General features: G+C 34.7%; 2 protein-coding genes across 4 annotated transcripts; one reads left to right on the top strand and one right to left on the bottom strand.

Annotated features, from left to right (window-relative positions):
* Positions 1-8,133: 8,133 nt before the first annotated feature.
* LOC114169429 (putative disease resistance RPP13-like protein 1) lies at positions 8,134-10,291 on the top strand. The gene has a single exon (XM_028054572.1). The coding sequence runs from the start codon at positions 8,159-8,161 to the stop codon at positions 10,289-10,291; it is 2,133 nt and encodes a 710-aa protein (XP_027910373.1). The 5' UTR covers positions 8,134-8,158.
* Positions 10,292-18,662: 8,371 nt separating this feature from the next.
* Positions 18,663-24,461, bottom strand: LOC114168449 (cilia- and flagella-associated protein 20). Of its 3 annotated transcripts, none has more exons than XM_028053263.1 (6): positions 24,352-24,461; positions 24,014-24,106; positions 23,882-23,913; positions 20,242-20,483; positions 19,027-19,263; positions 18,663-18,883 (listed from the first exon to the last, which is right to left on the bottom strand). In XM_028053263.1, the coding sequence occupies exons 2-6, from the start codon at positions 24,064-24,066 to the stop codon at positions 18,875-18,877; spliced, it is 573 nt and encodes a 190-aa protein (XP_027909064.1). In that variant the 5' UTR covers positions 24,067-24,106; positions 24,352-24,461; the 3' UTR covers positions 18,663-18,874. The 3 variants fall into 3 exon arrangements, with proteins under 3 accessions (XP_027909064.1, XP_027909065.1, XP_027909066.1); XM_028053264.1 differs by having other exon boundaries at positions 24,014-24,077; positions 24,352-24,447; XM_028053265.1 differs by lacking the exon at positions 24,352-24,461 and adding an exon at positions 24,178-24,309 and having other exon boundaries at positions 24,014-24,077.
* Between the last annotated feature and the right edge of the window lie 1,341 nt (positions 24,462-25,802).

Raw genomic sequence — 25,802 nt, 5'->3', positions numbered from 1 at the left:
TTTTGGGGTTAAAGTGGTGTCTAAGGTCTTATATGTGTAAGATTAATGTCATATAACCATATAGAACCACAATCTCTCAATGATCATGACTATAACCATGACCATAAACCATATATGTGAAAAGAATATATATATATATATAACCTATCATTAATTAATGTAGTAAATGGAGCCAGCATATAATGTCCCTTGTCCTCTGTTTTTTCAATTTAACCCTCTATGTGTTCGTGTTGTATCCGTATCCGGGCAACATAGCTTGACAATTGACGGCCTTGATCATATTCGGAAGATAGATGATGATTTTTATGGGAATAGCTCTTCTTCATTTGCATCGTTGGAAACGTTGGACATCTCTAATATGAAGGAATGGAAAGAATGGCTATGCATCAAACGTTGGTTCTTTATTAATCTAGTACTTCTCATTCCACAGCTTCCTATGATGTGGGTTGCGCCTCTTCTCAACTATAAAAATTCCACGCATTTTTTCTGTTAATATGGAATGGATGGTTGCTGTTTTCAATGTTTCTTGAATATAATTCCAAAACACTGTATTCGGAAAGAAATTCTACAAGAACTCTTATATACGAATTACTGACAGTATTCTACTTTGGGTTCTTTAAATTTTGTCCACCGACATATGTAATGCTTAACCGTCAAATTTTTGCTATTGAGATATTAGTTATTGGTTTGTACAATAATGTATTTTACAATTACTGAAAATTCCTTGGACTTTACTTTTTTGCAGACACATTCAATTCAACCAATCTAACTGATTTGCGGATATCTGAAGAGAGTGATGGCCAACTTTCAACAAATGCACTTACACAAATGGTTTATCTCATCTATAAACAATCGGTCACTTTAGATATCAATGTACCGAAAATTTTGATAGTAATATTATTGATTAATTTAAAATTTAATTTATAATTAATTGTAATTTTTTATTTATAATAATAATTAATTTAAAGATTAATATTTTTTTAATTTATAAATTAGTTATTATAGTAACCAATTATTTTTTGATTTTAGGATTGCTATTTAAATATTTTCTTATGGTGGTACAACTAATTTTCTAACAGGATTATGGACATTTTTTTATATTGAATTTAAACTATCAATTCCATATATAGGTTAATTAATCGTAAAGTAAATTCATAAAACTCCAATTTTTCTGTTCAAAATCACTAAGAATGAACTTGTAAAGGGCTCTCTTCAGTTATATGATCCCTGATATGATCCCTGCTATGCAACCATCTCCTAAATTCAAAATTTCTTCACGCTTTTTGTGTCATAAATTTTAACCATGTTTTATTTTGTGATAACCGGTTATGTTAACAATATGAAGAATTGGTTCAGTCCACACAGCTTGGTTTTGATCCACGTGAGTTGTGGCAAAAAAAGTTCACAAGACCAAAAAGCACACAAAAGCTTTATGGGTTAGGATCAACATATGAACTTCCTTTTTAAACATGAAAAATATATTATTATTTTCAATTAAACTATTAAATTTTCGGTTGAAGTCGGTCTGATTCGACAATCGACCTTGGATCATCCATCTCGTCAATCGGCCCGACTCGGCAAATATCGGTAGGCTGGTCTCGGTCGTCGGCCTGGTCCGGTTCAGCCATGGCCCGACTCATCATGGTTGGTCAACTATTTCAATTATGGACCCGGGTCGGCCTGTCTCGGTTGTGGGCCTTGGTTGGTCGGTCTCAAACGTCAGCCTAGGACAGCTCGTCTCAGTTATAAACCCGGGACGGTTTGTCTCGGTTGTGACGTTTATATTGTTGTTTATATTGCATGACCTTATAATATAGTTAAGAGTGATTCTAAAATTGATTGAGGAAGTGTTTCTAATGCGATCAACATAAAGATCCATGATTGAAAAATGTTACTTGATTTTCATTTTGTCTAATTTTATGATTGTGAACAAAGATGCTCTAATGTTTCCTAGTTTCACCTAAATTGTGTTATTTTACATTATTTTATCTTCAAAATGTAAACTATGTACTTCTTTCTTTAATGGATGTTATATTCAGAATAATACCATCACTTTAGAATATTTATCTTTTGTCTTTTCCATTGTCTTATATATTTATGTGCATTAAAAAAATTAACTTACGTGCATTAAAGAAAACAACCGATGAAATTAACGAGGGTTTGAAACCCAAAAAAAAAATACTAAAATTAATGACTCATGTAATAGGGGTTTGAAACCCCTATGAATTACCGGGGTTTAATATGCTATATAAACAAGAAATTAAATAAAGCTTTAGAATTAATGAATCAATAAAATTATTGAAAAGATGAACAAACTCAATAATAGACTCTAAGGTTAACTTCCACGATATGCAATAAAGAAATGGGAAACATATCTATTGAGGTCGCTGGATAGGGTTTCCCATTTTCTCCATGGGGCGCGAGCACGGAGCAGAGAAGTAGAGCTGTGATGCAGAGATGGCAGAGAGGCAAAGAAGAGAAAGCATAACAACATAGGTAAGTAAAAACTGAAACTTTATTTCTTCTGTAAAATTCTAATTACAAAGGGGAAACGAAACCTATGTTTAAATAGGTTTTGGGGAAAGGGAAAATAACCCTAATAATTGATCTGAATCAGTTATTAGTAACAAACATTTGCAACAGAAACCCTAAGGGTTCAAAACACCTACAACTGAAAACCCTAAGGGTTCAATATCCTCCCCTCAAGCTAGATGGTGGATGCTCATCATTCCTAGCTTGGAGACGTTGATTTTGAAGTTAGTGCGATGGAGAGCTTTGGTAAAAACGTCTGCGAGTTGATCGTTCGAGCTGATTGGAAGAAGACGAAACAAGTTGTGTTGAAGTCTCTCCCGAACAACATGACAGTCAATGTCTATGTGCTTGGTGCGTTCGTGGAAGGTGGGGTTGTGCGCGATGTGCCTTGCAGACTGATTATCACAGTAAAGAACAGCAGGAAGATCGGTCTAAATTTGTAGGTCGCGCAAGATGTAACTAATGCATTGTATCTCGCACGTAGTGGTGGCGAGAGCTCTACACTCCGCCTCTGAAGAGGATCTGGAAACAGTGTTCTGTTTCTTAGTTTTCCAAGAAACTAGGGAATTTCGAAGGAATATACAAAATCCAGTAACACTCTTTCTGGTTTCTGGACAAGCAGCCCAATCAGAATCACTAAAACCTTTGATTTGGATATCAGTCTCGGCTGGGAAGAAAAGACCACGGCCTGGATCTGCTTTGATGTATCTAAGAATATGTTGGGCAGCTTGGTGATGATGTATAGTTGGTCCCTGCACAAATTGACTGAGTAAATGAACAAAGAAACTAATGTCAGACCTAGAATTAGTGAGATATAGAAGCTTCCCTATTAATCTTTGATAAGAATCTGTGTTGTGAATAGTTTTGTTGATGTCAAAGAGGTCCATATAGAGATTTAGTCAAACGACAAACTTGTCCTTGTTTTGAGACACTCAGTCCTAGTGGGGGTGACATGTAGACCTCCTCATCCAGTTCTCCATGAAGGAAAGCATTATTTACATCAAGTTGATGTAGGTGCCATTTTTTAGGAGCTGCAAGAGCTAGGAGAATCTTAACAGTGGTTAGTTTAGCAACAGGAGAAAAAGTGTCAAAATAGTCAACCCCTTCTAGTTGAGAATACCCCTTAGCCACTAGCCTAGCTTTATATCCTTCTATAGTACCATCTGCATTATATTTGATTTTAAACACCCATTTACTTCCTATAGGTTTCTTTCCTTTAGGGAGATCAGTTAGGTACCAGGTTTTGTTTTGTTCCAAAGCATTTATTTCTTTATATATGGCAGTCATCCATTCAGCATTTTTACTGGCTTCAGCATAAGTTTGAGGTTCTTTATTAGTCGAAATTTCGAGGGTGTAATTGAAGTGATCTTTGGATAGGGATTTATAGGAAACAACAGAACTAATGGGATAGGCAGATTTATAAGTATGATTTATGCATTCAGGAAGAATATAGTTGTTAACAGTAAAGGAACCATTGACTTGATAATTCTTTAGGTAGCTAGGAAGTTTTTTGCTCCTCTTTGATCGCCTTAGGTCTTGATCTTCAGTGCTAATGAGATCTTGTTGAATATTATCAGTACTTTGCTGGTTTTCTTGATCATGTTCAGGCTGGACATCAATCTGATCATGATTTTCAGTGATATCTTCTCTTCTGTCACTCTCAATGCTGGAATTTGTAATGTCATTATCAGTATTGCTATTTTCATCATCACTGTCTATGATGTTGTGATCCTTGATATAGTTGTTGGGAACATCATTATGTAGACTGCTTGGTTCTAAGAATTCAATATTTTGTTCTTGTTCACAATTGTTAGAGAAATTGCAAGGAAAAACATTTTCAAAAAACATGACATTTCTGCTAACAAAAATCTCTCTACTCTTAATATCCAGAAGAACATAGCCTTTCATTCCAGGCTTAAAACCAATAAAAATGCATTTTCTAGCCCTAGGATCAAGCTTATTTCTGTTAACATCACTGGTGGAAGCAAAGCATAGACAACCAAAATCCTTTAAGCTAAGATAAGTGGGAGGTTTTCGATTAAGAATTTCATAGGGGGATTTATTTTTTAGAACAGCAGAAGGCATTTTATTTATTAAGTGTACAACATGATTAACAGCATAATACCAATAGCATTTAGGCAATTTAGACTGAAATAAAAGACTTCTAGCAACATTAAGAATGTGTTGATGTTTTCTTTCCACAACAGAATTCTGTTCTGGAGTTCCAACACAAATTTTTTGATTCTTAATGCCATAACTGTTGTATAAATCAGTGTAATCAAACTCAGGTCATTGTCAAACCTTATGATTTTAATGTTCTTTTCAAACTGATTTTTAACATAAATGACAAAATTTAGCAAAAGTTTTCTGGTTTCACTCTTAGAATGCATATGGAAGATCCAAGTATGCCTAGAACAATCATCAACCACAGTAAGAAAATATCTATGACCATGTATATAAGGGACAAAATAGGACCCCATATATCAGTATGTATCATGTAAAAAGCAATTTAAAGAAGATGTAGTGCTATGTTGGAAAGGAAGTTTATGTTGTTTAGGATAGTGGCAGATATCACAAATATTTTTACAAGAATCATTCACATAAGGAAAAACTTTACATATTTGTTTCATAACACTGTCACATGGATGTCCTAATCTGAGGTGCCAAACTTTTACACTAGTTTTAGAACAATTGAGAGCTATATTCAGAGGCAAATAATCTTCAGAGATGGAGGGGCAGTTATCAAGGTAGTATAAACCCTTTAGCATGCTAGCACGCCCAATCGTCATGTATGAAGTATTGTGCTGGATCTGACAATTCTCATTAGAAAAAATTAGTCTGCAGTTTAGATCTTTGATAAGGGACTGCACAGAAATCAAATTAAAAGAAAAATCTGGAATATAAAGAACATTGTAGATTATGAAATCATTAGTGAAGTATTTTATTCCAACATACTCAGCAATGACTGTAGAATTATTAAGAAGTCTCAAAGTTACAGGTTTGATTTTATAAAATGTTGAAAACTGATTCAGATCATGTGTTACATGATCAGTAGCTCATGCATCTAAGATCCAGAGTTTACCTTGTTGATCTTTGTGAGTGGAGATATTGTTGCTAGACCTTTGAATGTGGCTGACAGCATGATTGGATTCACCCTTGTCTTCCAAAAGCCTCAGCAGTTTCTGTATTTGTTCAGTACTTAAGGAAGTACTTCTGTTAGCTTCTTTGGTGGAAGTCTGATTAGTGGAGTCTTGTGCATCAGCCTTGACTGTTAGGTTGCATGTTTGTTGTGTGTTGCCATTTTTATCACTGTAGTAACTTCTTTTTTTATCTCCTTTCTGTTTATACCATGGGGGATAACCATGCTTTGAATAGCATTCATCAGCTGTATGGTTCATTTTATGGCAATATGTGCATTGTTTCCCTTGATTGGGATTTCTTCCTCTTCCCCTTCCTTGGCCACGATAGTTGTTTCCTCTGCCTTGACCTTTCCAAGAACCCTATTCTTGAGCTTTGTAGTTGGTTTTCTCAACAGTATTCAAAAGAACCTTATTTTCAGCACTTAAAGTTCTAGTACTGTTATATTTCCTTTCTTGTTGTATTATTAAAGAAAACACTTTGTTTATACTAGGCAAGGGATCCATTAACAAAACTTGAGTCTTTACATTGTTATAACAATCATTTAGGCCCTTTAAAAAACAAATAGAATGCTCAACATCTCTCTATATCAAGAAAACTTTAGTAAGATCACACTCACAGGGTTTTCCACACGTGCAAGTTGGTAAAGGACGCAGGAGATCCAGCTCCTCCGATAGCTTCTTCGACTCTGTGAAATATTGGGTTATGGTCCTTTCTCCTTGCTTAATGGAGTGAATCTCTTGGAGAAGATCAGAGATCTGAAAATAGTCTCCTTGAGAGAACCTTTCTTTAAGTTCTTCCCACAATTCTTTAGCAGAATCAATGTATAGAAAACTCTCAACAATATCAAGAGACAGAACCCTCATAATCCATGACAAGATCATAACATTGCATCTTTCCCATGCTTCGTATATGGGATCATTAGGAATGGGAGTCTTGATGCTCCCATCGAAAAACTTCAGCTTATTTTTGGACAGCAGTGCAAGCTGCATATTCCTGCTCCAAGAGGGGTAATTAGAATCATTCAAATTAGTGGAAACTAATGCCAAACCTGGGTTTTCTCCAGGATGTAGGTAATAAGGGCTGGTGGGTATGAGGGCTTGATCAAGATCAGTGTTGTGCATTCCATAGTTGGTGCTCTCAGTCTTGACCACGTCTTTATTGTCCATTTTCAAGAAAGGTGCCAAGAAACCTTGAGCCTGGTGTGTATCAGAGTGCAACGGAGGCAGAGCAGGTTAAAAACCTGCTCTGATACCATATTGAGGTCGCTGGATAGGGTTTCCCATTTTCTCCATGGGGCGCAAGCACGGAGCAGAGAAGCATAGTTGTGATGCGGAGATGGCAGAGAGGCAAAGAAGAGAAAGCATAGCAACGCAGGTAAGTAAAATCTGAAACTTTATTTCTTCTGTCAAATTCTGATTACAAAGGGGAAACGAAACCTATGTTTAAATAGGTTTTGGGGAAAGGGAAAACAACCCTAATAACTGAACTGAATCAGTTATTAGTAACAAACATCTGCACCGGAAACCCTAAGGGTTTAAAACACCTATAACTGAAAACCCTAAGGGTTCAATAATATCAGTGCTTTAAATTCTATCCTCTTGAAATATATATTAACATGACTTTAACTCTAACAGAAATAAATTAGGAACATTAATTTTGTTATAGCTAAGCACTTTATTTATTTGCTGCATAGAATACCATTAACTTCTCTAAATAAATATGAGGTAAAAAATATAAAAGTAAACAGAATAATGAACTGATTTAACCCTGTCAGAATTTTTTTTGAACTGATTTAGCCGTGATTATTTACATAGAGAATCAGTCCATGTAAATAAATAAGAACACCAACACAGGAAAACGATGAAAGCAGAAATTAAAAAATGATAAAAATATAAAATATCATGTTCTTCTATTGTTCAGTTTCTAAATTGAAATAATCGTGGACATATGTTACTTTTCATCAATACAACTCAATGTTTGGAGATATACCGATTCAGAATTTATGTGAATGGGGTCTTACCTGTTATGGCCATTTCAGCAGTAATGGAGTGTTTATCATTATTGTTGTTATTACACTCCAATAATTCTTAATAAGTAAACCATTTACGATAGCTAAAAGAAAAAAGAAAATGGGAAATGAGCCGATTTAATAATCATGTATGATGTAAGTGCCTGGTATATATTTATTCATAAAGCAAGCCACCGAAATAGACTAATTCACTAAGGTTGGTAGAAAATTCGTTAAAGTAAAAGAAAGCAAGTAAAGCAAGTTGATGCGCTCCAAAGTTTATCAAACCCACCTTGTGCTGTCCGGAATAAACAACAACTACTGCTATCTGGCCATCAGTCCTTTGTTGAAGTAAAGCCATCTCCAACAAAATACTCACTCATTCTCTTTTGTTAGTCCTTCATTCACCTAACAAAGTTGGTCTTCCAATTTTCACAATCCTTTCTTCTCTTCGTTTTAGCCACTTCCTTTGCAACCATGCCGGTCCTAGAAACACTTGGTGGTGCTCTTTTTGGTGCTGTTCTTCAGGTGCTATTTGACAAGCTGGATTCTCATCATGTTCTGAACTACTTTCGTGGGAGAAATCTGGACGAGAAGCTGCTGAAGAAGTTGAAGAGGAAGCTGATGGACATCAATGCTGTGATTGATGATGCAGAACAAAAGCAGTTCAGTAACTCATTGGTCAAAGAATGGCTTGATGAGGTCAGAGACACGTTGTATGATGCAGAGGACATATTGGATGAAATAGACTATGAATTCTCCAAAACTGTGTTGGAAGCTGAATCCCAGACCAGTTCTAGCAAGGTACGCAGTCTTGAGTCCAAGATGATAGAAGTCTTGGATGATCTAGAATCTCTCTCAAACCAAAAGGTTGTTCAAGATTTCAAAATTTCTAGTAGTGTTAGACCTGGGTTGGATAATAAAGTGTCGGAGAAAAAAGTTGAATCAACATCGTTGGTGGCCGAAGAGGTTATTTATGGTAGAGATGAGGACAAAGAAATGATCCTTAGTTTGTTGACATCTGACACCAATGATAATAAGCTATCAATACTTTCTATTGTGGGTATGGGCGGGGTGGGTAAGACCACACTTGCTCAACATTTATACAATAACCCAAAGACCAATGAAGCTAAATTTGATGAAAAAGCTTGGGTCTGTGTTTCTGATGTATTTGATGTTTTGACGGTATCAAAAGCAGTTTTTGGGGCGTTCACTAACTCAAGAGATGATAGTCAAGGCCTAGAAATGGTTCATAGAAAATTGAAAGAGAGATTGTCAGGAAGGAAGTTTCTTCTGGTTCTTGATGATGTTTGGAACGAAGACCGAAACCAATGGAAAGCATTACAAACTCCTCTTATGTGTGGAGCTAAGGGAAGTAAAATTCTGGTCACGACACGCAGTAGCAAAGTTGCTTCTATCATGCAGTCAAGCTACATACACCAACTAAAGCAATTACGTAAAGATCACAGTTGGCAAGTTTTGGCAAAACATGCATTCCAAGACGAAAACTCAAAGATTAATTCTGAGTTGGAGGAGATTGGCATGAAGATTGTTGAAAAGTGCAAGGGATTGCCTCTGGCCCTCGAAACGTTGGGATGTCTCTTACACACAAAGTCATCTGTCTCAGAGTGGGAAAGTGTATTGAGAAGCGAGATATGGGACATACCGACAGAAGATAGTCAGATCATCCCCGCTTTGTTGTTGAGCTATTACCATCTTCCTTCTCATCTCAAGAGATGTTTTTCTTATTGTGCGTTATTCCCCAAAGACTATGAGTTTGACAAGAAGAGCCTAATTCTCTTGTGGATGGCTGAAAACTTTCTACAATGCTCTAAACATAGTAAGTCTCCAGAAGAAGTAGGTGAACAGTACTTCAATGATCTATTATCAAGGTCATTCTTTCAACAGATAGTCACTTACAACAAAATCTATTTTGTTATGCACGACCTTCTCAATGATTTAGCAAAATATGTTTTTGGTGAAATCTGCCATAGGTTGGGTGTTGATAGAGTAGAAAAAGTATCTAAGAAAACTCGTCACTTGTCAACTATAATCGATCCTGTTCAATATTATACGAGTTTACGTAATGCCGAAGGGTTACGGACTTTTATATTCATTGATGTGGACCGTGAGATGTCAATACAACGTGAGATGTCAATACAAGAGTTGATCTCAAACTTGAAGTTCTTACGGCTCTTATCATTGTCTTCGTGTTACAACATAGAAGAGGTGCCTGACAGTATAGGAAATCTTATACATCTCCGTTTACTAGACCTTTCAAATACACCCATAAAGAGACTTCCTAAGCCAGTGAGTTCACTCTGTAACTTGCTAGTGTTGAGGTTGAACCATTGTTACGATTTGAAGGAGTTGCCCTCGACTTTGCATGAACTCACCAATTTGCGCTGCCTTGAACTTTTGGGAACTACTTTAAGAAAGGCTCCAGTGCTTTTAGGAAAACTGAAGAATCTACAGGTATGGATGAAAGAGTTTGAGTTCAGTATTCGACATCTGGGAGAACTTGATCTTCACGGACAGCTGTCAATTCAAAATCTTGAAAATATTGTGAATCCCTGTGATATATTGGCAGCAGAAAACTCAAAGCTGTAAACTCAAAACAAAATATAAGCAGAAAATGAGTTGTTCGCTTAAGAAAACTCAAAAAAATATATTTCTCCGTTTAAACCTGTAAAAAAAGGGATGAAGAAGTTACATCTGACAAAATATAAGCCGAAAATGAGTTGTTGGCTGAAAACTCAAAACAAATTATATTTCTCCGTATAAACCTGTAAAAAAAGTGATGAAGAAGTTAGATCTGACAATATATAAGCAGAAAATGAGTTGTTGGCTAAAGAAAACTTCAAACAAAAAATATTTCTCCGTTTAAACCTGTAAAAAAAGTGATGAAGAAGTTAGATCTGACAAAATATACGCAGAAAATTAGTTGTTGGCTAAAGAACACTTAAAAAAAAATTCTCCGTTTAAACCTGTAAAAAAAGTGATGAAGAAGTTAGATCTGACAATATATAAGCAGAAAATGAGTTGTTGGCTAAAGAAAACTTAAAAGATGAAGAGCTGAAAAGAGGAAGATGAAGAGTTGTTGAATGTGGTGAGAAAACCAGAGAAAAGAGGAAGGTTGAGAAGAAGATGAAGAGTGTGGACTGCGAAAGAGAGGAGAAGAAAAGAGAGACAGAGAGAGAAAGAGAGAGAGAAACGTTTTGAAGGTGATAATAAATGCTTTTTGAATTTTTTTAAAAACGCTGAAAAACGTAGTTGATTGACACGTTAGCTGTTTTTCCTTTTGTAGAATGAAAATTTTGAAATGAAGTGGATCAGATATATTAATTTATAGAGAAACTTGCCATTTGTTAGTTTAGAATTGTATATAGTATTAGATTTACATGATTATGGGCAATTGTTTTTATATTCTATTTACTAAATTAACAATTCCAAGGTTTACATCTTCCAAAGAAATTCATAAAAATTCAATTTTTTTTTTCTTCAGAATCACTAGCAATGAACTTCAAATGGGCTCTCTGCAATTATATGTTCCCTGGTAATTACTAAGCAATTGTCTCCTAAATTCAAAATTTCTTCAAATGCTTAGACATGTGTGTTTCTTCCCCTGTTTTGCCTATATGTTATTTTGTGAAAACGGATTTTTACAAGTTAACATTCTGAGCACTGCCTTCTAAAATGTAATAGACTATTAATCAATTAGAATAATTAACAATGGACGTCAGAAACAATTCTTAAACTTAATACATTTTACGTGTAAAAAACCTGATAACCAATCATTCCCCGTTAAATTGAAGATTGTACATTTTTCTGTGCTACGTAGAAATAAAATGGAAAGAGCTTAAACGAACCGTTAGGCCCTGTTCGTTTCTAGGGAAATCACTGTTAAAATGAATTAGGGAGCGCGGATCGTAAAAATTTTCGTGTTCCGTTCAACGAATTGAAGTTGATTTGAGAGCGACGATTTAAGGGATCTGTGAATATTTTCATCCACGCTTTGAAGAGAAGATTAGCGAATAAAGATGGTGCTTTACCCATTTTACCCTTCATTTATCAGTTGCTTTTGCATGCGCACATGACAATATTCTCTGCAGAAATGATTCCTGAACCAAGCTGAAAAGATTCCTGAAGCTGCTGTTCCTAAAATATTCTTCTCCCACCATGGATTTAAACTGGTGCACACAGCGAAGTCATGGATGTTTGGTTTGGCTGTTTGGTTTTGTGAAGAACAGGTTCTGTGAAGCTCGGACAGGTGAGTTATTTGGGGTGTGGTGGTCGCGGGAGGGTGGTCAGCGGGGTGGTGGAGTGAGTGGTGTTGGAGGTGGAGTGAGTGGTGTTGCAGTGAGTGGTGATAATGGAAGACAGTGGTGAGGGAGGCACCGGTGCCCTCAGGTTGGAGTTTCTGAATGCACCGGTGTGGGCACCGGTGTTGGCAGTGTTTGGGCGGCCTGGGTGGTGAGTGGATGGCACAGGTGAGGGTGGTGATTGAGGTTTTCTGTGGCGGTGCGGTTTGGTGGTGAGGTGTTCTGTGGGGGTGGCACCGGTGGCACCGGTGTGGTGCTTTGTGCATGGGGTGATGGCACCGGTTACGTAACCGGTGCCTTGTTTGTTAAAGGGCGACACCGGTTACGACACCGGTGTCGAGGGCATATAATTTTTTTTTCATGTTTTGTGTTTTGTGCAGGTGGACGTGGTGGTGTTTGAAGTCGCCGGAGGCCGCGCGTGGCGGAGGAGCTGTCAGTGTGGAGGTGAAGGTGGGCGGCCGGACTTCCGTCGAGTTTGTTTGAAGGTGGAGGCACGGGAGTTGCGAGTTGCAGTGTGATAGAGGTGTTCGCCGGAGCTGAGGAGGCACCTTGGGGAGTTCGCGTTCGCCAATCAGTTTGTTGGTGATACAGTGTTGGTGGCCTGGACTTCAGACACTGTTGGCCGGAGGTGAGGTGATCATTGTTGGCCGGAAAAATGACATATGATAGGGATCTATAGAGATGTGAAAATATAATAATTTTTTAGCGAAAAAATTACATATTATAGGGATGTGAAAATATAAGTTATTTTTTATTGGTGATGGTTGATTTATATATAATGTTTGATTTGTATAATGTTTCACAGGCTTGGTATTGGCTTGTTATTCAGTTACTTGCTCTGAATTGCGGTGTGGTCCTCTTCATTTACCACTTGTTGAGGTAATTTTTTTACAATAATGTCAAATATTATCAGCATAGTATTGATAGTATTGATGTTTTAGTTAGTAACATTGATAAGGAAGTAGTATTGATGTTTTACGAAAAATAGTTTAGCTCATTTTTTTTAGTTACGATGGTAGTAATTTAAATTTATTTTTATAATTGGGTAATTTAGATGGATGAAGAATTAGATATGAGTTACTTGGACAGTGAAGATATTGTGGATGATGTAATGGGTGTGGACTTTAATGTAGTTACACATTTACGTTGTCAATTACAACTGCGTTCCGCCTTAGCTGCATTAACAATGCTATGCATTGTTGCACATGCATTGTATATACTAAATATGGCCATAGAAACAAGTAGTATTCATGAGTGCTTGTTAAACAAAGATCGTCGTAGAGAGCAGCTAATGTCATACTTGGTGCATACTAATCGCTGTCGTGACATTATCCGCATGGGACCCGAGGCATTTATTAACTTATGTAATCGTCTAAGATCAACCGGGTTAGTGAACGATGCCTTTAGGTCAACTGTGGAGGAACAAGTTGCCAAATTTCTCCACATTATCGGACATAATGTGAAGAATCGAAGTGTGGGATTCTTTTTCCATCGTTCTGGCTCGACAGTAAGCAGGCATTTTCACAATGTGTTGGATGCAATACTATCTTTGGAGTCTGAATTGTTAATTCAACCAAGTGGCGCTGAGGTTCATCCCCATGTTCAAGGCAGTAGTCGATTTTATCCTTACTTTAAGGTAAATCTCTTCAAAGACGCATTCAATTCCAGCAATGAATCCATATTTAAACAATGTCTTAATATTTTGAATTTGTCAAATATTAGGATTGTTTAGGCGCAATTGACGGAACTCATGTTCGAGTCCGAGTCCCAAGAGCTGATGCTCCAAGGTTTCGAGGAAGAAAAGACTGGCCAACACAAAATGTCTTCGCGGCGTGTGACTTTGATATGAAGTTCACGTATGTATTGGCTGGCTGGGAAGGAACAGCATCCGATTCAAGGATATTGAAAGATGCTCTCTCTAGAAATGATTCTTTAGTCATACCTGAAGGTTAGTCAATAATTTGTTTATTTTGACATGCAACATATTCAAGTCATAACCCATGTGTGCAAAATAATGTAGGAAAATATTACCTTGGGGATGCTCGGTTTATGGTTAAAAGATCAATTTTGACCCCCTACAGAGGTGTCAGATATCATCTTAAAGAGTACAGTCGGAGAGGACCACAAAATCCCCGAGAATTGTTCAATCATCGTCACTCGTCACTCAGAAATGTTATAGAAAGAACCTTTGGGTTGTTAAAGAAACGTTTCCCAATTATAGCTAGTGGAACCGAACCACATTACTCTCTTGAAACAATGACACATATTGTGTTGGCATGTTGCATCCTACACAACTTTCTGCGATCTGTCGATCATGATGCAAGCTTGCTTGATGAGGTAGATAGAGAGTTGGCTGAAGAACATCAAGATGGTGGCACCACGCATCAAAGTGAGGATGATTATCGACTTGGATGTAATTTAAGGGATGAAATAGCTCATCGAATGTGGAATGATTATGACAACAATTAAGTTGATGTAGTAATGTATGGTACTACAATGCAAATATGAATGACTAATGTCTGTTATATAGTAATGGTTAGGTAATCTGTGAACTTAATTTTATGGATTAAATGTTATGTTTTAGTTTCCTTTGCTTGCAATAGGTACTAAATGAACAGGGGTAAAGGACTTGCTGTCTCTGTGGGTCGACGTGAATTCACTAAATGGACAGAGGACATGGACAACCGACTCCTGAATGCCATGTTAGATGAAGCTCGACTCGGTAACAGGGTGGATGGTAGTTGGACAACCCAAGCATACAATAACATGCTAAGCAATCTACATGAAGCAGGGTTTGTGAACCTTAACAAAAACAACGTTAAGAATAGACAAAAAGTGTTGAAGGAAAAGTGGCGTGAGGTGCATGACTTATTTTGTTCACTAAGTGGATTTGCGTGGAACAACATATCAAAGGTCTTTGAGGCTGAAGATGAAGTGTGGGCAGAGTTGTTGCAGGTAATGTGAAACACTAAAAATATAATGTATGAATATCATGTTAACCGTGTAATGTATGAATATGTTTACATTTTCAGTCAAAGCCGCACGCAGCGAAGTGGCAAAGTACCCCTATAAGGCATTACGACCTGATGGAGGAATTATGGTCATCAGATCGTGCAACTGGTGAGGGGGTGAGAACTGCTTCACAAGCTAGTCGGATTCGCCAACAAAGGCGTTTACAAGTTGATTTGAATGATGAAATGGAGTACACACCTGAGCCTCCAGGCTATGAACCACGTGAGAATGCTTACCCATCCTCACCACCATCCATGGATGAGTATAGCCCAGGCCCTACCCAAAGTGTTCCTTCTGTACCATCTGGTGGAACCTCATCATCTCGGGGATCTAAAAGAAAAGCACCCATGATTGACATTGTTGATTCTCAATTCGACAAGCTCACAACCAAGCTGGATGGATTCATGGAGGTTATGGGTGCCGGAAACTCACACTTTGAGAAGATGTCAAACATTGCCGAGAGACAAGTCATTGCCATTGAGAAACGTAACGACATTCTGAACGAGCAAGTTGGGATGATGAAGCGGAGCTCGACATTCCAATATACAGAAAGTGATATTTGGGAAATGCTTGCAGGGATGAATATCCAAGAGGAAAACCTTATGGAACAGTGCTATGATTACCTCTGCTCAAATCCGACTCATACGAAGCGACTAATGGGAATGCCACAACATCTAAGATTGAATAAGTTATATAGTATGATGGTTGGTCGTAGTGGATAGGGTTTGTACACAATGTGCTTTACGTGTGTATGTTTTATATGACTTGTTACTTTGTTGATTTGCGTGGTTTTAATTATCATGTTTTTGTAATGTTAAGATGTTATGTTCCCTGTATTATAAAGTGTTGTATGAACTGAACCTCTCACTTCCATAAGGCTTAGGCTGACGCACATATTTATGTTGACCATTAGGAATTTTGGGAATGCCATTTCTGTGCCTAATGATTTTCATTTTTTTGGTAGAAGTCTGTTTTCTCATGGCTTCATCATCATCAAAGTATAGACCTAAAGTTCGTAAGGATAAATCAACAGCGATGGAAGATGAAGCACCCCTACAAAAACGGCCAACCGTGGAAGACGTACTAGATCAAAAACGATACTTCAGCACTGTCAAACAAATGGAAAATTATGGGAATCACTTTTACCATAGACGAATAATAGAGCCAAAGATTATGAACTTAGAGTCATTTATGGATTCTGGGCTTTACTTCCATCAACATCTTTTGTTCCAAGGCCTTTCAAATTACGTCACATTATCGTATTCGTACTTTCCGGAACTAATTAAGGTGTTCTATGCAAATCTACAGATCTCCGGTAATGGTTATTTGATGAGTGAGGTCAGCAAGAAGAAAATTAAACTGAAACCATCTGACTGGTTTCAAATATGTGGTCTGAAATATCAAGGTCGAAAGTTATCATTACCAGAGGTGCCACCTGACCTGAACTATAACCGGGACATGGCTTTAGCCTCCATGGTAAGACCAGGTGCCCGTTTTAAAGCAGTGAAGACGGTTGGTGTCCTACAGATAAATGATAGACTATTACAGTATGTTATAGTGTACTTTTTGACACCGAGGATGACTAATATCTCACATGTTTTACAAGACGACATTTTCATGATATGGGCTTTAAAGAATGACATCTTAATTAATTGGCCACATGTCATCATGCAAAACATGCTTAAGTGCAAGAGTACTGAGACAGGTCTTCCATATGGAATTTTGATAACTGCAATCATGCAATATGCTGGAGTGGATCTTTCGGTTGATACAACGACGACTGTATCTTTAAGACACCGCTTTTCAGTGCAGAATTTGAGGAAGATGAATATTGTTCATGTAAACGGTGAATGGCAACAACTTCGTGGTCGTTCTGATGATGCACCACAACGAAGAGAAGAAAGTCCCATGGATGAAGACAGTGATGACGGAGATAACGACCGTGAAGAAAATATGGTGGAACCTCCAACCCCAACAACAGAACAACTATTAACTCAAATATGGGGAGGAGTACAATCCATAGAAGCCAGGTTACAAACATTGACCATTGATGTTGACAGACGTTTCAATGAAGTCAATTCCACTGTCAACCAGATTTATGACCTTCTTAACGAGGATGAAGACTCAGATGAGTGACTTGTATTCTCCTATTCTTTCATGGAATTAAATTAATTCATTTATTTACTATTTAATATTTTATACAATAATTGTTATTCTTCACTGCTAACTCCAATTCATTATTGTGTGCTTAAGTAGATGGAACAGAGAATAATGGACCTCCTACAGGAATCAAGTCAGCTTAATAGAAGAATGAATGTTGCAATAGATCGTCAAAGAGTTGCACTTCAAGCAAGAAACGACCTCATAACGGAATATAATCGTCTTACTCGTTGTCAGCCTGAATTTCAATATAGCAAGGAAGACATATTTCAGATGTTATCAGCTATGAACATTGAAGATGTCAACCTATTCACACGGTGCTATGAATACCTTTGTTCCCACCCATTACATACAAGATGTATTATGGGCATGCCCATACGTTTCCGGATGAATAGGTTACTTCGTTATATGAATGAAGGGGTTTGAACATAATGTTTATTCTGTGATGTATTTTCTTGTTATGTATGAACTTCATTACATGTGACACTTTTTCCATGTAACTTTATTTCGATGTCGTTTGCCATGGACTAAATTGAATTTCCGTGATCACAATTTCTACTTTTTTACCGAATTTGGAAATTGATTTCGTAACTTCTATGCTTTACGGTATTTGGTATTGTCAATATCAAATTAATTTATTTAAAAAAATAAATCTAACAAATAATTTCAATTTTGTTGTACTATTTTTTTACATAAATCAAAATTCTTTTTTTCTAAGCTTTAAAAAAATTTATTTATTTATTATGACAAAAGATAACTCATTTCAAAATTTATTCAACAACATCATTTCAAAAATTAATCTTTTTTTACAAAAGGGTATTATGGTAAAGTAATAAATATATCAATTTTAACATATAATTTTATCTATCACATCAATCAAATCTTTCACTAACTTTCATAAAAATTATCTCCAAATCCACTCACTTTACCATCCAAATCCACTAAAAAAAACACAAATATCCATCCTCTTAAATCTACACAAATCCATCTTCACACTCTCCCCCATATCCATCCATAAAAAGGAACACACCCTTAGTGTTGAAATTTGAAAAATAGGTTTCTCTAATCAAATAATTCTTTTTCTTTCGACAATCAATTGAATGATTAGGAACGAAAAAGCATCTAAATAGTATTTCACCCTTTTTTCAACTTTCTATTCTTAAAACTGGCATGCTTTATATTTAAAACATTTCTAAAATTGGATAATGCTGATGCTTTTTGCTTACACTTGAACTAAATATGATCAATATTATCACAATTAACTAATTACTACGATGGGTTTTTCCTGTAATAACATATTTAAGAGTCAGCCACGAGCAGCGGAAATGAAAAATAGACATTGCAATCTCAAATTCCTACTCCCAAATCATGTCTTCTTGAGTGGACAACTTCTTACTCCATTCTTCTCACAAGAATGGAAATCCTCCATAGGATAAGCAAATATCAGCACATACATCAGTAAAGTAATGCATTTAAAGCAAAGCACAGCATCATAAAATTAACTTCCAATATAAAAGATAAACATCTGAATATCCTACAAGAGCGTCAGGAACAAGCTGTTGCAAAAGTTATTATAGGATCTAGCACAACATAGATACAAATTCTAGAATAGAGTCCAATGTTATAGTTATTATATGTAGCATGCATAAAAGTAACATCCAGCTCTCTCCAAGCTCCATTCCATTCTTCAACAGCATATTCATGATTTCTGCATGATGATGACAAGAACCGGGTGAGATTTTATCCACAGAGAAAGTAAAAAAATACAAATAAGGAGAGATTCCTAGTGTACAAATTGACGAAAAAAGATAAATATGGAAAAACTATTTGTACTAATGCAGACCCTCTAACCTGCATTGGAAGGTACAATTTGAACTCAGGAGGGAGTTCTTCTTCAGAGTAGAGGCGATCAGAGAAGTATATCCTTCTCAGGCGACAGTTTGCATGAACCTGAACTCGCAGTGTCTCCACATAATTAGTACCATATGCTCTCTTGGTAAAATCAGCCAGGTTAAATTGTATTTGATTCCACCCGTCATCCATTCTCAGTGGCATGGTGCAAATGTACGGCTTTACTCGAGTGACAGCCTATTATGTATTATGACATGAAAATTAGAAAGCACGAATCATTTGTAAATCATACGGATTGTATTCCAGTAAAGATATTGAGATCATTTTAGCAACAATGTTATAATATTCCATGTCTCTTTTTTCAAGAACTGTAGTATACTACCTAAGAGATGACTGTTAGAATGGGCCTAGAACAGGTTTTTATTAAAAAGTTTTTGAGTTGTTCCTATTTGTATGACACCATCAGTTATTACCTACCAATTCATGACCCAAATGATTAGTCCAATGCCCCAAGGTGGGTCCTCTTCATTAAATTTTTTTCAATTATCGCTCAATACCACAACTCCTAATAATGACGACACAAATTGGACCATTGCTATCTAAAAAGAAACTCATTCTACTTGCAATTCAAATCCTATTTAGAATTTTCACAACTATCGTAGGTTCTCTCCTTGACATTTTTCTTTCCTCTCCTCTGTCTCTTCTACAATTTCTAAAAATGTGAATGAAGCATTTGATCATCATGGATAGTAACCATGATTGTTGTTAAGTTCTCTCTATGGTCTCAAGCGATTTTCACATGCTTAGTTTTGAAAATATAGTCACATTATTCAAAATATGTTTACTTAATAATGTACATTGATGATATAGTAATACAGGAAATGACACTAATAGAATTTAAACTAAAGGAACAATTATGCAGTCAATTTCAAACCAAGGATCCTAGATGTCTCGGCCCAATCAACGGAAGGTATTGTAGTTTCTCAAAGGAAATATGATCTAGATATCCTAAAAGAAACAAGTATGATTGACTATAGACCAAAGCAGTTTGAAAACTTCAACTCGATCTGCCAAATTTTAGTGATTTCCAAATTTTGGTGGGCTGGCAAGCCAGCCCACTTTGCCATCCCTAAAAAACATGATATGGAAGAAATACAAATTCTGCAAGCTGTGGACAAACCCCTTAGACATAAAAACAAGGGCAGACTTACACACTTGAAAATTTGAAGCTCGAAATCGTCGTCTGACATTCTTATCATCCAAAACTTGAATCTCAAATGTGAAATACTTCTTTAGATTCTTGACAATCATAACCAAGAATGGAAGTTTTATACCAAGTGTTGCAGCTGGGTCAGCTGGGCATGTAATGTATGTGGACTGAATATTTGATCCGATTATTTCCAGTACATTGGATTGAATGTCTTCATCCTGAGGTCGTTTAATATGACCATTCACAACTATAAACAAAGTACAAGAAAAATCAGTGACATAATACTTACTTTGAACAACAAAAAGACAGTTCATATCATCAGACAACAAATCACAAATATGTTAAGACAAACAATTAACCACTAGAAACCATTTAATTCATCAAATATAAATCATCAGCAGCAAGAAATGGGTCATATTGATCCTTAAATATGTGAGCCATTGTCACTAAAGTCCTTGAAAACACAAAAAAGTTGTATTTAGCCCCTGAAAGTCTGAAAGAAAAGTCCAACATTACATCCTGCTCAAGGTTATTGAATCAACATTTAAATCACCAATCCAAGCTATTTTGAATCGTGAATGATAATATTGTATTGAATAATAAGATTCAAGTATAATGAAAAATTACTTTAAATATATCATATAAATGATAAAAAGTGTTCAATAAAAACAATTTAAAGTAGAAATAGATAAAATAACTTAAGCAGAAGTCATACAAAACAAAACTATTACCTTATAACTAAGTTTGTGAAATTTTATTTCAGAAGAAAGAAGAATGAAAACAAAATCATTAAATAGTTAGATAGAGTACATGCATTGAATGATTGAATAACAAATAAAGGTGGAATGATCAAATAGGATAAGTTTACCCATGTTCTTTCAAATTCATTTTCATTTAAAAAGTTAAACTAACATGCTCACTTAATTTTCTAATTAGAATTGGTAAAAATGTAAATTTGTGTTCTTTCAAATTCATTTTCATTTAAGAATTTAAAATAACACGACCATTTAATTTTTCCTCATCAGAATTGGTAAAAATGTAAGAACATGTAAATCGTATTAGTCATTTGTCATTTGAAGATACGTAGATTAATTTTATGTAGCATAAGATACAAAGTCATTCAAGTTTCATCAATAGAAAGTGAAAATGTACCAAAACAAACCAAGATTTGAATCATCAGTTGTAAGATTCTAATAACTATGTTCCTGCTATTAAACTTTGTTGGACGATTTTCTCATTAAAATTAAGGGCTTCGGGACCATTTCGACATTAAGCTATAACATTCAGGAATCAATTAATTTTTCACACTTTCAGGGACTAAATCAGATTTTCTCGTTTTTTAAAGAGTAAATGATTGCGCCTCATACTTTGAAAGACCAAATTGGTCATTTACCCACAAGAAATAAAAGAAAGATGAAAATATTAGAAATATTTTCTTCCGAAATCACCCATCACTACACTTTATATTGGGAAAAAAAGCAGAAGGCAATCAAGAGAATAAAATGCTTAATGTAATATAACAGATTGCATGATAGGCATTCAAGGAATTTTTGAGGGAGAGTTGACGTGTGGGATTGTAAGAAAGTGGAAAAGGACGAGAGGGAAAAACATAAGTAGAGGCCTTCCCATCTGAGGATGGGAGCTTAATATACAGTCTGATACTGCTATGGTGCAGGATTACAGCATCACAACACAACTGAGGGTCTCAGCGAAGGACCTTCCTGATTTCGAAAATTCCTACGAGAATCATAATAGTTTTGTATGTTTTACTTTGAAGATTAGCTGATGGCTATAGAGGAAAGTATTCCTAGGAAAACCACCTATCACTAAATTTTGCATTAGGATTAGGAAAGACCAGAGAGGCAATCAAGGAGAATCAAATACTTAATTTAAAAGACTGTATGTATGATGAGCTATCAAGGGGAATATTGAATGATTTCTAACTCGGGACTTTTTCTTCACTTTATGTCCATATTTGTTCAAGTACAATGAGTTTTTTCTGTAAATGATGATGGGTGCTGGAAAGTACTTTTTTTCTGTTTTTTAAGTTATATATATTTATATATTAATTATTATTATTATGTATAACATTAATTATTTTCAATCTGCTCTGTTCTTTTCCATTTTCTGTCAGTAAGAACTTTGGCCACTTCTTTTGAATTAAATAGCACCCATACCCTGGATTCAGAACTTGGGGTTCTGACAATAACTTTCAGAGAGGCAACCAAGGGATTTAGGAGGGAAAGTCAACCTCTGTGACAAAAAGAAAGGAGAAAACAAGAAAGCGGGAAAGAATAAGTAGAGGACAGTAAGGAAGAGTGCAGGGTCTGTGAATACATTGTGTTATACCTTTTGTTTGGTACTAATATTTTTTTCAGGAAATAATATATTGGACTAACCTCATTTAAATGTGTTCCATTACAGTTTCTAACAGATTATGCAACTCTCATTTCTCTTACACTTTAAGGCAGACTGCTAAAGCACAAAACATATAAAATAAAATATGTAGGACAAGAACTACAATGAATTTCAGATATTGGGGAATTTTCTCTAACTTTCACTTGTTTTATAAACTTCTTTACACAAAAACAACTGAACCTTACTATTCCCAGTAGAAGATGAATTGCATCCACTAATGAGATTGAGCTCTATTCAGAACTAAGTTTTCACCATACTATTTACAATAAGGTTCTATTATCAGATAAACATGATGTTTCAACTATGATACAGAGTAACTTAATAGAGTAGTATTAACGTATAGGAGAAAGATTCACTGAAAAAAAGTGATCTGAGAATATACAAATTCCTTAACACGACAGGAATAATGGAAATACCAAGACTAATCTTACACATTAACCTTTCATGGCATCAATACGCAAAAAGATCAATGAGCAAGGATACCTGTATCCTACCATGAGATGTCCGGTGAAGTGTCAGTGTTACAAGGGTACATGAGATAGAAAGAAAGGTGAGGATCTTTTATTGAATGAAGAACAAAATTTGGGACAATTGAATGAAGAACAAAATTTGGGACAATTGAATGAAGAAACATTTTAAGTTCAGTAGAACTCATAAAATGATAATGATACAAAAGAGTCAATCCCATATAAAATAGAGACTCTGGACTCTCCTAACTGTCTTGGGATTCTTAGACAGTTAATTCTTCCCCCATCCCACCTGGTGCATATGATAACCCCCTAATTGGAGATAACAAACCTCCTAACCTGCCCCGTGTAACCTATCTTAACAATAAGCACACTCCTTTTCTTCTTGAAATTGACATGTTTAACTATAGGTCTGCTATCAGTCAGCCTAATAGTAGGAACCTTACTATTTAACAACACAATAAATAAATTTTGAAAATGAGAATAAAGTTACATAGTTTCAGACCAAGGCACAGCAGAGTATTGTTGCATTTAAATCAAGCTCAAATATTAGATTGTGGGGTGCTTTAAAAGATAAAGTACAGTAATTGGCTGGAAAATGAACAAGTAAGGCTAAATATCTTCATAACAATTAGCTATACACTGTGCATGTGTATTTTATGACAATCCCACCATCGATTCTTCAATCAATGGTCATAATTTTTCACATTGAAGCATTCAAATCCCAAAACATTACGACTACAAACCCGAAAGCACGTACCTTCTTTGTCCCATATCTGCAGTGGTTTACTCCTAAATAATATTAAAAAAACAACGAAAAATATCAGTAACTTCATCACAGACAATAGACAAAAACAGAATTGTGAAACGAAGATGCCAAAACGAAACATACCCAAGACTGTATAATATGGAAAGAAATCCAGATTGGAATGTATTCTTGAACATCTTCCACACTGCTAAAAGCCTCAACACAGCAATATCAAACCTAGATTAAAAAAAAAAAAAAAAAACAAGACAAAAGACACAAAATTAGAATAAGATTCCACACACAACAACCTAAACGGAATGAACTTGGATTCGGGAAAGTAAAGAGGGAACGAAAACGAGTAATCGAAGGTTACAAGGCACGTGAGAGGGATGAACGAATCCAAAGTAGCGATGTAAAACCCTAAACGCGAATTGTTGTATAGACACAAGAAATAACGGAAACAAGTGAGAATAAGGACTTACAGATTGGAGCACCGATAAAGGTTTTGCTTCTTTCTGCGATCACAGAACCACAAACATAAAAAGCTCGCAGAACTTTAAACAACTTTGATATATAAATGGTTAAATGTGATTTTATTTCTAAAATGCAGGATGAAATCAACTTTGGCCATTAAATTTAAAAGAAAATTTATATTGATTTTTTAAAAAACAAATTTGAGAGAATAAATTAAACACAAAATATTATTTTTAATTCAAATACCAAAACTATCTTTTTTTAATATATCTTAAAAGCTGAAATATAATTAAATCAACTACAAAAAAAAATATTTTAAGAATAGTTATCAACAATGTTATTAGCTTTTATCTTATTTCTTAGTGTATAAATTAAGCGTTATCTATATTTTCCCCCAAAACAATTCACGGCAAAAGAGAACAATAATACGATAAATATAATTGTCATAATCTTGAAGAAAGAAACCCAAACACTATTTTTCACATTTTTTTTTATAAATATAAAAAATAATTAAAAAAATGATATGACTATTAATAGAATAAATAAAAATGACCAAACATAAAAAATAATAAAATAATTTATATACATTAATAATATATACTAGATAATTCACCATTTTAATGTAAATATATATTTTTTTAATATTACTCTTTCACAAATAATATATATTTAAAATTAAAATAATTATCTTTTTTAAGACACTGTTTTTTAATTTCTTAATAATTTATTTTTAAAATTGAATTAGTTATATATTTCAAAAAAAATACAATTAATAAAAAGTTACATATAATAGAATTCTAAAAATTATTTAATTTTTAATGATTTAGATAAAAGTTAAAAAAATTTCATAATAAAAAAAACACATGAGCATGTAAGTATGTGTTTCCATTTATATATATACATTTATACATATATATATATATATATATATATATATATATATATATATATATATATATATATATATATATATATAATATAATATAATATAATATAATATGTAGAGGATTTTTTTTACACCTTTCATTATTTCAATTTTATCATTTATAATATTATTAATTAGTATTTTAATAGTATTTGTTATATTGATGTTTTTTAAAATTGTCATAAAAATTTTATTTTCTTTCTTTTTACTTTATTATTTGTATTTTTACTTTAATATTCATTTTTTTACTAATACTTTTAATTCTTTTTTCTTAAAATTCAAAAGAAAATTAGTTATGTAATCCATCGATAACTAATTCTTTAAATATATTGTTGTAGTTATTTTACCTCTATTAATATAAATTCTCTTATAATTTTATTCTTTAAATTTTATAATTTTTCTTTTAGTAATTTAATTAACTATTTATAATAAAATTATATTTATCCTTATTAATTTCAATTATTTTTTTATTTTACTCTCTAAATTTTATAATTATTTTTTAAAGTTTCAGTAACTATATTTAAGATAGTAATA

Source organism: Vigna unguiculata, chromosome 11 (assembly GCF_004118075.2).
Source record: "Vigna unguiculata cultivar IT97K-499-35 chromosome 11, ASM411807v1, whole genome shotgun sequence".
Classification (NCBI taxonomy): domain Eukaryota; kingdom Viridiplantae; phylum Streptophyta; class Magnoliopsida; order Fabales; family Fabaceae; genus Vigna; species Vigna unguiculata.
Note: the sequence above shows the minus strand (reverse complement) of the source record. Positions and strands in the feature narration are given on the sequence as shown.